The 14,310-nt window shown below is 51.5% G+C and overlaps 1 protein-coding gene across 1 annotated transcript in view; it reads right to left on the bottom strand.

The window, feature by feature from the left end:
• MICAL3 (microtubule associated monooxygenase, calponin and LIM domain containing 3) overlaps positions 1 to 14,310 on the bottom strand; it is a 214,179-nt gene that overhangs the window by 82,952 nt on the left and 116,917 nt on the right. Inside the window, exons 16-17 of the mRNA XM_011945646.1 lie at positions 13,611 to 13,784; positions 528 to 714 (exon numbers count right to left, since the gene is read on the bottom strand). Of these exons, the coding sequence (XP_011801036.1) occupies positions 528 to 714; positions 13,611 to 13,784 (361 nt within the window). The remainder of the gene's footprint in view (positions 1 to 527; positions 715 to 13,610; positions 13,785 to 14,310) is intronic.

The following is a 14,310-nucleotide window of genomic DNA, read 5'->3' as shown; positions in this document are numbered from 1 at the left end:
TGAGGCCCTGTGCAATGGTTCACAACCCACCAGAGAGAGATCAGAGAGATGCCAGAGAGGCGTTAACATAGGCCGCCTTGCAGGCACCTCCAAGAGCAAATGTCTGAGAACCCAGGGGCCTGGGACCCAGTTCCAACTGGCTGTCATCATCAACATGAGGCAAAATATATGACTTCTATGGATGTGCAAGTCCCCTTCTGTAAAGTAAAGACGAAAACCTCATCTTGTGTTCCTTTTATCTCAAGTTCACAGCCTGAGGTCAGAATACAAGTAAGTGTCCCTGAAGTCAGGGAAATGACTTGGGTAAATGCATGCCATTCTCATCAGCCTGGTGACGCTGGGAAATATTGATAGTAAGAGTCTTAGAGAAAGAGCAGTGGAGGGAGAGGGGCAAGAAAGGTTGGGAGAGGCATGATGGAAAAGATGCACATGGAAGAAGGCAGAAGGGGCCCAAAGGCGCCCAACTCAGATGGAAACACTGTCCAAGCCCAGTTTCTCCGTGGGGCCCGAGGCGCGGGGCGTCTCACCATCCTCGATGTCGTAGGCGTAGGCTGAGAGGCGCAGGGTGGTGGCGCAGTACTCGCACTTGAAGCAGCTCCGGTGGAAGAACTTGCCCTCGGCGCTCAGCCTCTCCATCACATAGACCCGCTTCTGGCAGAAGTAGCACGTGTCGCTGCCTCCCAGGTTCTGCGGGAACTCCTTCTTCAGGGAGCCCTGCAGGTGGCGGTCGGGAGGAAAGGGAGCACCTCAGGGAGTGCTGCACAGGCCCTCCTAGAGGCACAGCCTGGCGAGACAAAGCCAACCCTCACTAAGTGGTCTGCTTTGAGCCAGACTACTGACTGGCTACGGTCAACCGTGCTCTTGGCTCTGCCACAGAGTGACGGCACCACCACAGTCACTGCCTCCAGGTGCTGACAAGGAACACTGGGCACAACCGCGAAAGCCCAGGTCAGGCTGCCAGGGACGAGGGAGCCAGCATCACAGTGCCTCACACCAGACTTGAGTAATGCTATGATACAGCCTGGCGACGCTGGGGAATACTGATATGAAAGAGTCTTAGAGAAACAGCGATGGAAGGAGAGGGGCGACAAGGGTTGGGAGGGGCACGATGGAAAAGACGCACATGGAAGAAGGCAGGAAGGGGCCTGAGGGTCCCTAGCTCAAATGGAAACGCTGGCAGAGTCCTGTTCTGAGGGTAGCTGTATCTGTATCTATTCAGTGCTGATGTAGTTCACATGAATATATGTGGGTCCCTGGACTCACACAACAACTACTGCAATCTTAGAAATTTGGTTATCAAAATCCAGACAACCTCAAAAGCAATTACTGCATGGCATACACGGGCTACACAAGTTATAAGCGACTCAAGCACACAGGTGTGTTTCCCACGGCTGTGCTGGGTCTAGCTAGACAGTGCCTGGAGACATCTCTTACCAGTTCCTTCTTGTCTAGAAGGGCTTTGGGTTGTTCTTTCCTTTGAAGCTGATTGGCTATCTGCTCAGCCAATGAGCTCACTCCGCCCGTGTACATCTTTATATACTTCTATTGGTTGAAGGTTACAAAATGACCAGAATGAAGGAAAATGAGAAGGAAAAAAATACATAAATTAAGAAGACATGGGAAAAAAAGAAATCTCTGGAAAGTGCGATTTGAATACAAGGTGCAGCAGCAAACCATGCCAACACAGTGCTCACAGGCAGGGAAACCGGGTGGTAAGAAAAACATTGTGTCAGTGTCCACACAGGGGTACCAGCATAGACAGGACCGCTGCAGGGAAAGTGTCTTCCTCGGGAAGAACTGGGTCTCTCCCATCTCCGTGGAATGCACAATTCCAGGCAAGAGTGGTAGAAGGCAGGGCGAATGTGCACGGAGACGGGCAGGCAGGGCCTGGGTCCTGCGCAGCTAGGCTGCGTTCACAGAACTCGAGGGGCACCCCCGTGCACGCAGCGGTGCCCAGGGTGACACCACCTTTCACGGTCCAGGAGGCCATCTCCTCACTCAGAAGGAGCCATGCTCGCTCCTGCACAGGCCGCCTCCGTGTGGGTAGCGGACATCACTATCTCCTGCCTCCTGATGCTTGACCCCACAACGCCTGCCACAGGCAGCAAATGCTCCCAGGCTGTTTTGGAAGAAGCCTTCTCAGCCCATTCTCCCTGCTGATGGTATTGGGGGTCTGAGGGCAGCATGATGAGGCCCGTGTAGCCCATCCAGGTGCTGAGGCCAAAGCCTTCTAGACTGGGCTGGGCGTGTTGGCCACGAAGTGTGGCCATGCAGCCAAGCTGCTCCATCAGCCCAGGGAGGTGGGAATGTGTTCTAGGCCAGGAGGGATTACTTTAGAGGCTGAAGAAAGGTAAGAGAAAAAAACCCAACCAACTCAAGCCACTTTCTGGCAACACTGAAGAAACCACAGGAGAAACTTTCAGGTCTCCATCGTGAGCCGCCCTGCTCACACCTAAGCTGGGTGCCCAGGCAGCCCTGCCTTGACCTGTCCCGAGAGGAAGTCCTCTAGAGACTCCCACAACCAGGTCATCCTTCCATGCTGGAGATGGCCCCGCCACCACGTGGGTGGCGCTCCTCTCATGAACTTCATGGAGTAAGGGGGCTCCCTGCCCCCGGGGGGAACCCGACCCTAATTCTGACTCAGAAACTCACCATGAGCCATTATCCTGGGGATGCCAACAGCCCCCTTAGGGCATGGCCTGAACGGACAGACGCATAAGGCCTCGTGTGAGGAATAATCACAGAAGCACCGGGCAGGGGGAAGCAGGCGCTCGGGGGACTCACAGATGCACACATGAGGAAGCCGTTCTTGCGGCTCAGCTCAAGGCTCAGCTGAGCTGAAGAAGCAATTATAGTTTTTAATTCAAAAATAAGATTCCCAAGGATTGGTGCCATTTGCCCATTAACTTCACAGATTATACCTATTAGTGGCCAAGACAAACATGTGGCTCTTAGATCTAAACCTTCTTTAGGCACACTAAGGAAGCTTAGACAGACACCAGGAAGGGCTGAGCAGATAACTTAATAGCTGACACTGAGAGAGCAGAAAATGGCATTTCTGTCATTCTGCAGCAGACACACGGGAGGGCAGTGTGGGCCAGATGCCAAGTGTGAGGCCAGGACACCAAGCCAGCCCTGGGCCCTCACTGCTCAGCCAGGACCCTTCTCTCCTGAACTAAACCATCAACCTCAGCAGTGACAGTCTGGGGCTGCCCACGCAAAGGCATCTGCCACATTCAGTTCTCAGCAAGTCGGCAACACTGACGAGCATCCCTGCAAGAGAGGTGAAGGCTCAAGTTCTACTTGTTTCTGGCATGAAAAGTAGTGGTTTCCTTCTCATTCCTCTTAAAAAGTAGCAGAAGTGTAGCAATTGCAGGATCGATCCTGCTGCACACTACATGTGTACATATGCTACCATGCACATATGCCGGGAGGTCCGGCATCAACCCAGGATGGGAAATACCAACAGGAGTGGCAAAGAGACCTTCCAATCTCTCTAGTAACTCTACAACTGGACCAGCGCTACTTCAGGTGACAGCCGTGTTCATTCCTCAAATGATGACAACAGGCAGCCAGAATACTGCATGGTCACCCCTCCCCTGAGGTGATTTAATTACACTGTGGTTCCTACTTTGTAACATATACTATTTTGGAAGACGTGAAGTTAAAAAAGCCAGGGGCCGAAAAACGTTTATTATTATTTGATATAGTTGAAATAGCGTCAAAGCCGGTTCACACTGACAGACCTGGATGTGCCAAATACAGTTGGAAGAAAGCCAGCAGCCACTTTAGCTGAGGAGTGTGCCACAGCCCTCACACACCAGACCGACATACGCAGACAGCAACACATGCAGCCGGCTCCCTACAGGAGACAGGCCCAAGTGAGGAACCCTGCAACCTCCTGGGGCACATGACACTCGCAAAAGTGAAGTGAGTGGAGGCTTCAGAGGGCAGAGTTTTAGTGAGTCCTAGGCCATGCTACCTGTCGGAGGGAGTCGGAGGAGGGAGAGGCGGGGCGGGCAGAGGAGCGGAGACTAAGAGAAAGCTCCCACTGGTCGACAAAAAATCGACGAGGAGGTTCAGGCTCTGGCTATAAAATACAAGATGGAGAAAAACAAAATTAAAGGAAATGTTAAGTCACACACTGACCTCTGAACATAAGATGATTGGCAGTTGTACAGCCTTTCACTCTAGACCTTTATCTAAATACCATGTGTACTAAAAAAAAGTAGCTCCCAGAAGCATAAGTGGCCCATGCAAGGCTTCCGTTTTGCTTTTATCTGTCCTTCCCTCATGCTTGCAGCAGAGCACGCCCTGGAACGCAGTCCCGCAGCTGTGGGCCACCCAGCACAGCCTCGCCCTCCCTCTGTGTGGGTAAGGAGGGGAGGGAGCGGGGGTCTTGTTGACTCACATGCTCTGTGCTCTGCAGAGAGCAACCCCCGGCCTGAGCTGGGATTTCTCCTGGGCAAAAAGATTCTCCCACCACCCCATCACTCCATTGGCCTTAGAAGTAGCAGGCAGCGGAGACAGCAAATCGAGTGAAGCTTGCTCCTTCTACAGAAGGGCCAGAAATGCAGCATCTCTTCCTTCCACTAGTGCTCAGAGAGGCTCTGCTTGCCAAGGAGGCAGCTGAATCCCAAGCAAAGATGAGGAGAAAAGGCTTGAGCCCAAGACCTCTGCAGATTGCACATAGCACATGTAACAAAACTGAGCAAAGGTCTTCCTTAGCCGTGGGCCCATGCAGCTAGGAACCCAGTCCCCAGAGAGTGAGGCAGTGACTGAAAGCTTTGGCAACCAGTAACTGCTGAGTTTCCCACCAGGTTCAGAATGAACTATTTACAGGAGGGAAGGACAGCATTAACTCATGGTACGAGGAAGTCGTCTGCTCCTCCAGCTCCAAGTCAGATCGGTCACACTCTCTACCTCAGTCACAACGTGCACTTCATAGCTCCGTGGAGTGGCAACATGGAGTGGCAGTTACCTGGTACTTCAACAGCCTCTGCTTCAGACACTTCGCCAGCTCCCTGGCCCTGGGCTCAGCAACACAGGACCCAGAGGGAGCTGGGGAGGACGGCTGTAATCACCACCCGCCAGAAGGAAGCAAGAGGAAGACTCAGTAGCCTCCTGGGGGGCAGAGCAGTCACAGCCAAGGGGAGGAGTGGGAGGCTGGGTAGAGGTGGGCAGAGAGCAGGTGAGTACACATGCAGGGTTATGGAGGACGGCGGCAAAGTCCAAGAAAAGAACTTAAGTCCTCAAAAGTATCCAATCTGGAGCCCTGCACTGAGGAGTGCAGAAACCAGCTCAGAGGGAAAAAGAGAGAATCATCTCTGCAAACTATTGCCTCCTGAGCTCAAAACCCGACCTCTTCCCCTCTCTGCACAGCAGCCCTAAACTTCAAATTGTTTCTCACTGCCAATCTCTCCTATTCAACATGCTTCCCTCCCTTCTTTTTTTTTGAGACGGAGTCTCACTCGGTCGCCCAGGCTGGAGTGCAGTGGCGCTATCTCGGCTCACTGCAAGCTCCACCTCCCGGGTTCACGCCATTCTCCTGCCTCAGCCTCCCGAGTAGCTGGGACTACAGGTGCCCGCCACCTCGCCCGGCTAATTTTTTTGTATTTTTATTAGAGATGGGGTTTCACCGTGTTAGCCAGGGTGGTCTTGATCTCCTGACTTCATGATCCGCCAACAACCTTGGCCTCCCAAAGTGCTGGGATTAGAGGCGTGAGCCACCGCGCCCGGCCTTCCCCTCCCTTCTTCTTTAAGGCACTGTTTCATTAAACAGTATCAGTCTCTCACTAAATATGCAATCCCCCAAATGGAGGGCACTGTCCTGCTCAAAGAAAAGGGCTGTTTTCCTTTTTGAGGGGACACAGCCTGGGAAGAAGGGAGAAAGAGGCTGGGCACACAGCGCCGTGGGAGAGCAGCCCCAAAAAGGGTAAGCACAGTGGGGCGAGGCCATGGAAAGGGGATGGGGAAGACGCTCACCTCCAGCCCAGTCTCCTCTCCCCGACCCAGCACCAGGTTCAGGCAGCACACACACTGCCCGCTGCTAGCCTGGTGAGAGGGTGCAGGAAGATGGCACTATGATTAGCTCCTATCGGGTCCGAGGGGCAACCTAATTTACTGCTTGGCCATAACTGCATTTCTCAGAGAGCAAAGGCAGAAGGGGAGTTAAAAACCAAAATGGCTTTTGTGAGATTAACAACTAGAGATGATTCTTCCCAGTAGCTGCAGAGCTACAGCCACTCGGAGATCTTTACGGGTACGAACAACAAGAACAAGTTTCCTAAAGTAAGCCAGCTTCTTTAACTGGGCATCTCGGCTATCCCTCACATTATATGACGGCCAGCTGCAATCAGTAACTTCCCCCTTAGTTTTCAGAAAAGACTAAAGCTTTCCACGGGTACAGCCCCATTTTGCCATCACCTACCTTTCTCCCCCTCATTCTCACCCTACTGGAAAAATCCTCACGCTGGTAAGAGCTTTGGCTCTCTTAGGATTTCCACTTCAAGATCCGTGACTGTTGAATGCCACTTGAATACTGATCTAGACCTTTTCCCTAAGAAGTTGTATCTGACGGTCCAAGGCTACTACTCTACCACTGGCACATATTTTGGGGGTAGAAATAGCATGGTCTTGGAAGGGGAACAGTGGGCAGAAATGGGAAGTCACTAAGGCCCTTTACCAGAACACACACACTTAGGGTCAGCATCCCATCTGAATGCCAGATGAGTGCCTGCTTTACAGCGAATGCTATCTGCACTGCTCAACACTGCTAGCAAAAATAATTCTGGCTCTTGGCTGGGTGACAAGAGTGTGCAAAAAGCAAGGGGAGGGGGCCGTCCCCCACATCCCCTCCCGCTGCCCCACCACCACAGCGTGCCCCGTCTGTCTGGCTCTCAGCATCCCATGCCACGGGTTCATGCTCTTTTACCCTCTCACGGTGGGGGCTCTGCTTGCCACGGTTGTCAGCATCAAGATCCCTGTATGTCTGTTGGCAATAAAGTAGAAACTTAAGCTCCATGCATAATGCTCTGTTTGGACCTACTAAGCAACAGTGGGAAATTCAGGGGCAGAAATTCAGAGTTCAACACATATCCCCTTCCCCTACTAACCCCATTCCCAGGTAACCGTAATCCCATCCATATCAAATCCCACGACACAAGGCCAACCTTCTGCACAGCCATTCTGCCCCCGCCGGCCTCCAGTGAGGCCAGCTACACAGATCAATAACGAACTATGGTTAGTACAAACGTGGAACAAGCATACTTCTTTCACACAGTGGCATAAGATCAGAGGCATCAAATAGAAGGTTTAGGAGAGGCAGGTTAAAAGGGTGACACATTCCACAACAAGACATTTTAGAAAGGAAAGGTGGGGAGGTGGAAATTGGCTAGAATAAATGACTAAGACAGCAGTCCAGAGGAAACTCCAGAGTGGGGAGTGGTCCCTGAATAGGAGCATCGGGCCAAAGAATAATTTACTAAAGGGAGAAGTGAATGTGTTTCTGGTGAATGGACAGGAAGGTATATGTGAGAGGGTAGAGACCTGTAGGTAGGGACATGGCCTTGCTCATCTGAGGAGCCAGGAGCTGCACTCACAGGACCAGGGAAGGCTGCTTGCATTACTCTTTGGCTGGCTGAGGGTTCGCCTTACAGCTGTGTGCCAGTGGAAAAACAGTCCCAAGGCCTCTGACGTGGCTGCTCCTATCCAGCACCCGTGAGCATAATGTCTCTGCGGGCAGGGGGAGGCCAGAGCGTGGCCCCGGTCCCACAAGCCAGATTCCAGTTTGGCTACGGGGCCGCTCCTGAATGTTCTGCCTGGTGTGCGAGTGCAGCGGGGAGGAGTGTTTGTTGGAAGACGCTGAAGGGGCAAGAGGTAGAGCTCCCAGAATCAGAAGGAACGAAACTCACGTGGAGAAGCCCTGTGGCAGCGCCCGAAGGCCTTACCCCACCTCACTGTGCACTGAGCGCTTACTATGCGGCTCAGACACGTGACACGGCCTCTCCACCCTATGCTTCAGTCTCCTCCCTGGTAAAACGGAGCCAATAATAGCACCTGCCTCACAGTGTTACTGTGAGAACTGATGGAGACATGGCTTGAGAAGAATTGAGTGTGCTTCCCAGGAGACAGCGGGTGCTGAGGACGGCTAGCTCTGGTATAGATGAAGGCACCCAGCAGCTGCTCAATCTGCAATGGCTCAGTTCTGAGAACCATGGACACAGGTGGGGCCTTTAAAATCAGTCTCGTTACTACGGTCACTTTAAATAGGCCACCTTAGGTGGGAAAATGTCTTTCCATAGATCCTGCTCTTGAAACTCACATTTTATTTTATAGAAACATACCATGAAGGTCAACAATGCCATCCTACAAACATGCCACAGACACATGGCCGTCCTCACTGCCTGCTGTTCTCACCAGCCACAGCTGCAGCTGGCTACCGGGCCGCTCCTGAATGTTCTGCCTGGTGTGTGAGTACAGCGGGGAGGAGTGTTTGTTGGAAGATGCTGAATGGGCAAGAGGCAGAGCTCCCAGAATCCGAAGGAACGAAACTCACGTGGAGAAGCCCTGTGGCAGCGCCCGAAGGCCTTACCCCACCTCACTGTGCAGCGAGACAAAAGGGCTGCCTTCAGTGGGGTTTCAGAAAAACAGGCTGCTCTTAGGGCTTCCGGGCCTCGGATGTGTGGCAAACACCAATTACAGCTGAACTTCTAGTTCATGGTGGGACAGTCGTGTTTCCATGATGTGGGTGGGACTGACCAGGGTCAGGTGTGAATGTAGGATGCACCATCTTGAGGGCCATAAAAGTTGCTTCCACCATAAACGGTTTCTACGCATGGCCTTTCTTCTTGACAGTTACTGCTGATAAGAGGGAAACTGACTTGGTCTCTACACTAGCCACCTACACAGACAGGCAGGGAGACAGAGACAGGACCACGGAGCATGCAGAGAGGATCACCTGCTGGCTGCCACGCGCCCGACAGGGAGGTGGAGTAGGGGGAGGAGACAGGGTGATCACTTTTTTGGGGCAGGTCCGAGAACACTCCTTTTCCCGTTGCTTTTACACCAACAGACACAAACAGAGAGAACATTATTCAAATAGTGGCCACGTGGAGGCTGGTTCTGGGAGGACTGAAGGGTGTTTGTCAGAAGCACCCCAGGGAGGCCTTTCCTTGCCCCTTCATCCTCAGAGGACAGCCCAGTGGTCTCCCGTGGGCCCCCAGGTGGGACATGCACCCTCTGCTAGGCACAGCCACAGAGGTGATCTGCGGGACTGGGGAGAACCAGCAGCGCAGCACCTTCCAGGTGCCAGGGAACAACAGTTTTCTCAGGGAAGCCGGGGATATAAGAAATAGGCTTGTTGATGAGTAGAGAGAAACGGCAAACAGGCCAACCACCAAGAGGGGACACAGAGACCCCCTCTCAAGGGCTTGGTCATGTGCATCCAATACAGCGAAGCAGCAGCCTCTTCAGGGCACAGCTGTGACAGTGGCTGGCACTGCTGCCCTCCCCTCAGTCCCTGCACTCACGGAGGCTCAAAGGGCTTCAGGAAACTAACAAGGAAATGCAAGAAAGGCAGGAGCATTATATCAAAATTAAAGGTGTCTCACTAACATTCAAATGCCATATACACGTCCCTGGCTTTTCCCTCATTCTGCCCCCTCACCGTATTCCCTTCGAGAGTCTGTCTACGATTTACAAAGCCCCAAAGTCCCTGGTATTTGAGAAACAACCACACATTCCCAGGCCTCTCGGGTATCTTCCAGGGAAACTCTCATCTCCCCGTGCCCAGGGCAGCATGCAGGGAGCGGGGGAACAGGGAAGGCGCAAGGCCTGGGGAAACAGCCCCGTACTCGCTCAGAGCTCCCGTGACAATCTACTTCCAAACTAGGGCTGGTTAACGCACAGAGTTTGCCTTCAGGATGTGTTTCTGAGATCAAAAGGCAAAAGGATGGGGAAGGGAAGAGCCACAGTGCTTACAAAGGAAGGAAATGAAGGGAAGCAGGCTGAGCTGCCATTATTTTTCCTCTTCCATACGATGACCTAGGCTGAAGGTGGCCCTTCTGTCAACTCAGCTATCACTGCCCTGCCAGGCAATGCCCTCCTGCCTCTGAACCACCTCCAGAGAAGCATTATGAGTCACAATGGAGTGCTGGCAGTCAGCCCCGCTTCCTGAAGGGAGATACGGAGGGCCAGCCATGGGAGGCATCGGACGCAGGGCCCGGGTACCACTGGGGTTCCTCTGTCCCAGGTTTCTGCAAGTATCCGACACTGCAACTCCGACTCTTTCAGGAGATAAATTTAGAAGGCCCAAATTCATGATTCAGAGCTGGGAAAGTTCTATGTGAATACTATACATTTCACATGGACATAAGAACTGTGAGTTTTGGTTCATAGTGCTACTTCCCTGCCACCTGGTAAATTCGCAGATCCCTACTGGATATCCCCTAAGGTAGCAAAGAACCTAACGGGATTCTCACCGCTAACGATTTCTCACCAATCAAGTCTCATTTATACATCTGCCCAGCTACTGTCTCCAACTGTAATCTCTGGTGCCCATCCCACAGAACCTGCGTTTGACTTTCATGTCTCCTATTCTGCCATGACCATACTGACTCAGGTGACAAGTTGCGCTGGCAGGGACTACCAACATTCTCCAGGGAGCATGCTTCCAGCGGCCCTCAGCACCATTCCAGCCATAGCCACCCGTTCCCCCACTTGCCTGCGTTACTCCTGATCTCCCTCTCCCTCTGCTCCTCCCACCTCAGGCACCTGTTATGAATACTGTAAGAGGTTTTGGAATCCAATTTCGAGTTCACTTTCCCCTTCAACAGATTCTCAACTAAACATCATCTTTCAAATCATATCTTCCAACTAGACATCAAGGCAAAGGTTAAGAAAATAAAATGCAAGTAAATTTCCAATTAGATTTTTCAGAAGACCTCCCTCACGCACAGAGAAAGGGTGAATTTGTCTTCTGTTGTGAGTTTGGACATTGCTCTCAAAATTCCATCTCAGCCTTTTGGGCCCTGTCTTTAATGTGCTATGTTACAAAAGAATGGTTAGAAAGGAACGTTTTTGCCGAAATGTAAGTAACTTAAATAAAACCCAACTCACCACCCCTCAGCATCTCCTGACAAAAAAGTCACTTTATAGCCCAGGAGGCTGGGGAGACCGACTACGGAAGGCGCTGATGGCATCCAGGGCCAGCTCATGGCCCTCTCAGCATCTCAGCAGACCTAAATGATATCAGACTACAAGGCAGCCGACCCTGGCTCCACTCGAGAGCAGGGACTTGCTCATCTGTGACATGGAGGAACCACAGTCAGGGCTCTCAATTCCTCTGCTGGGTTTTCTCTTAGAAAGTGCACGCCATCACCTGCCCTATTCTGTACCACTTAGGATACGCAGTTTTCCGGGAGATCCTGCCAAGGTTTTAGTGAAAATTTCCAAAAACATTAATTTAAATGTAGAGAGAACACCAATAAAACATCCAGGAATACTTTCACCCAGGATTTAAAACAAACACAAACTCATAGTTCCAGACTATTTTCCTGGATAACATTTTCCCATTTAAAAGGCTCCACGCCCCAACTCTCAGGCTTGACATACTCAGAATTCTCTCTCCCAGGGTCACGAGGAGACATGCTGGAAAAAAGTCAGCTTGAGACAAATGGACAACAGCAAACCCAAGAGCTCGGGTACCCCTAGGTGAGCCGCCTACCACACCGCTTCAGTGAGTTTCAAACCAAATCAACAGTCTCCCTGTTAACGCTTTCTCAAATCCCCAGGAGTTACATAAATCATGCAGTCAATCAGTCCTGCCTGCTCAATGTTTTCCCAAAGCTACTACTCGAATGAGCAGAGACTTCCGGCCCTCATGAGCTGAAATTCCAGAGCACAGGCCTGAACCCTGGCTGGCTCAAGAGGAGGGTGGGAAGGCCTGGAGAGACAGCACCCATCCTGGCCCTGGCAGTTCCTTTACCTGTTTCCACTGCAGGGTGGGGGCAGGGCGAACCTGCCCAGGCAGGCAGCAGGACGGCTGGCTGGCCCCACGCTCTTGTGTCAGCTGGGACACACAGGCCAAGTGTGGGTGGGGACAGGACATGGAGACAAAACAAAATAAAAGTACATTAAGGTGGGAGAAGAACAGAAAGAACTCACAGGGGACAGTCCCACACCTGTGAACTGTGGGGAAGAGGGAGGATTCATTCTTAGAAAGTTACACTTCTAAAGCAAAGCAAACAGCCTCCCCCAAACCAAAAGCAAATGCAAAATAACAGAAAAAGGAAAACAGAAGCTGTAACACGCATCATCTCTTTTCCAAGCTAAATGTTCTCTGAGTCGAAACCACTAATTCTGATTTGGAAAACTAATATTCCCATCCAAAATGAGGAAAGCAACCTTCTCTTAGAGGCAACCTTCCTCTAATGGGCAGCTTTCCAGCCTTCCCAAGGCAGGGGAACCTGGGGCTGCCAGAGCCTCCAGACAACCTCAACTGTTCATCAATGAATATCATCACCTTTTCTGTGAGCCACAGCATGAAAAGACTGGTGTGCAAAGACTAGATGTGGCAGGTAGTTAATTATGGCCAGACTCCAAGCAAAGCTGCTTCCACCCATCTGGTCCATAGGAAGAATGGCTGATGGGCATGGAGAAGACAAAGAGAGTGAAGGGAAATTCAGAGAAGGGGCCGCTGCCCTCCGGCTGCTCTCTCCAGTTATCATGGAGATTATGAGACACTTTCAGTGTGAATCTCCAAAATCCCAGCCCCACTTCTTGTAATAAGTCAGAGTGACTTTTAGACAAGCAAGGGGAGAGACACACCCTAACAAAGACACCCCAAGCCACAAACTGCTGCCATGCACTCTCATGCATGGTGTGTGGGAGTGCCACTTAGCACTCAATGCTCATATGCCTAGGAAAATATCCCGGGAAACAGCTGCAACACACAAAAGCAGCTTTATCATAGAACGTTTATCTCTGTATCTTATCATGAAAGATGAGAAACAACTCGAACACCCAACACTAGAGCAACAGCTAAGAGAAGCCTGATGCCCACACATTCTAGAAGGTGCTTGTAAAGAGTCAGGGACAACATGGGAATGCCTAAGGTGAAATGAAAAAAGGAGAATCGAAAAGTGTATGTTAAGAATGACCTTATCTACAAAAACAAGAATACACTGAAAAAAAAGACCAGAAAGAAGGGCAGGAAAAAATTAATTAATAGAATCACAGGTGGCTTCATTACCTTTACTGTACTTCTCAGCATGTTCCTCAGTAAGTGTGTACTTCTCTAAATTTAAATATATCTGCAAACGTGCACAGATGTACAGGTATATGAATACAGATTGTTTTAGACCCCTCTGCTGATTCTTGTCAGGGGACAACCCAGGTCGGAATGCTGAGGACAGAGGGACCCTCAGAGCCTGAAGCAAGCAGATAAAGGGCTCTTCTCTGCTGCAGTCAGGCAAGGGAAAGCCAGACGCCCGTCTTGAGCCCGTGAATCCCAGGGTCTGTGACACAGCCCATCTCAATGGACAGAAAAGACCCCCCCTTCTTGTGTGGCCTGACCACATCGGTGTGGGTGAGGCACGGGTTGGGTTTACCTGTCTCCGTGTGCCGACAGACTGTGCGGGTGCATTCTCTTCAAATTTGGCCAGCAGCTGGGTCGCCATGTACTTCACTTTGTTCTGGTTCCCAACGGCAACGTCCATCCTCCTGTCTGTCAGAGTGCTCACCAGGGTCGGTCTTTCTCCTCTATGGCCCCGGGGAGCTTCCTCCTGGTCAATACCAACCCCAAAGAACCCGACACTGTGACAGGAGGCTCCCCCCATGTCCCTCCCTCACAGAAGTGCGCTCAGGACCTGGCACGGGGGCTAGTGGTCTGGCTCAGCTCTCAAAGCTCCCGTGTCCACAAGGGGACAGCAAGTCTCAAGCTAAGGCCATATAAAGAGTACTGGGACCTGGCCGGGCGCGGTGGCTCAGGCCTGTAATCCCAGCACTTTGGGAGGCCGAGGCGGGTGGATCACTTGAAGTCAGGAGTTTGAGACCAGCCTGGTTAGCATGGTAAAACCCCATCTCTACTAAAAATACAAAAATTAGCAGGACATGGTGGTGCACACCTGTAATCCCAGCTACTTGGGAGGCTGAGGCATGAGAATCGCTTGAACACTGGAGGTGGAGGCTGCAGTGAGCCGAGATTGCACCACTACACTCCAGCCTGGGTAATAGAGCCAAACTCTGTCTCAAAATAAACAAACAAACAAACAAACAAATAAATAAATAAATAAATAAATAACAAAAATT

This window comes from Colobus angolensis, unplaced genomic scaffold (genome assembly GCF_000951035.1).
Source record: "Colobus angolensis palliatus isolate OR3802 unplaced genomic scaffold, Cang.pa_1.0 Scaffold242, whole genome shotgun sequence".
NCBI lineage: Eukaryota > Metazoa > Chordata > Mammalia > Primates > Cercopithecidae > Colobus > Colobus angolensis.
The sequence above is the reverse complement of the archived record's forward strand: the minus strand, read 5'-3'. Positions and strand labels throughout refer to the sequence as shown.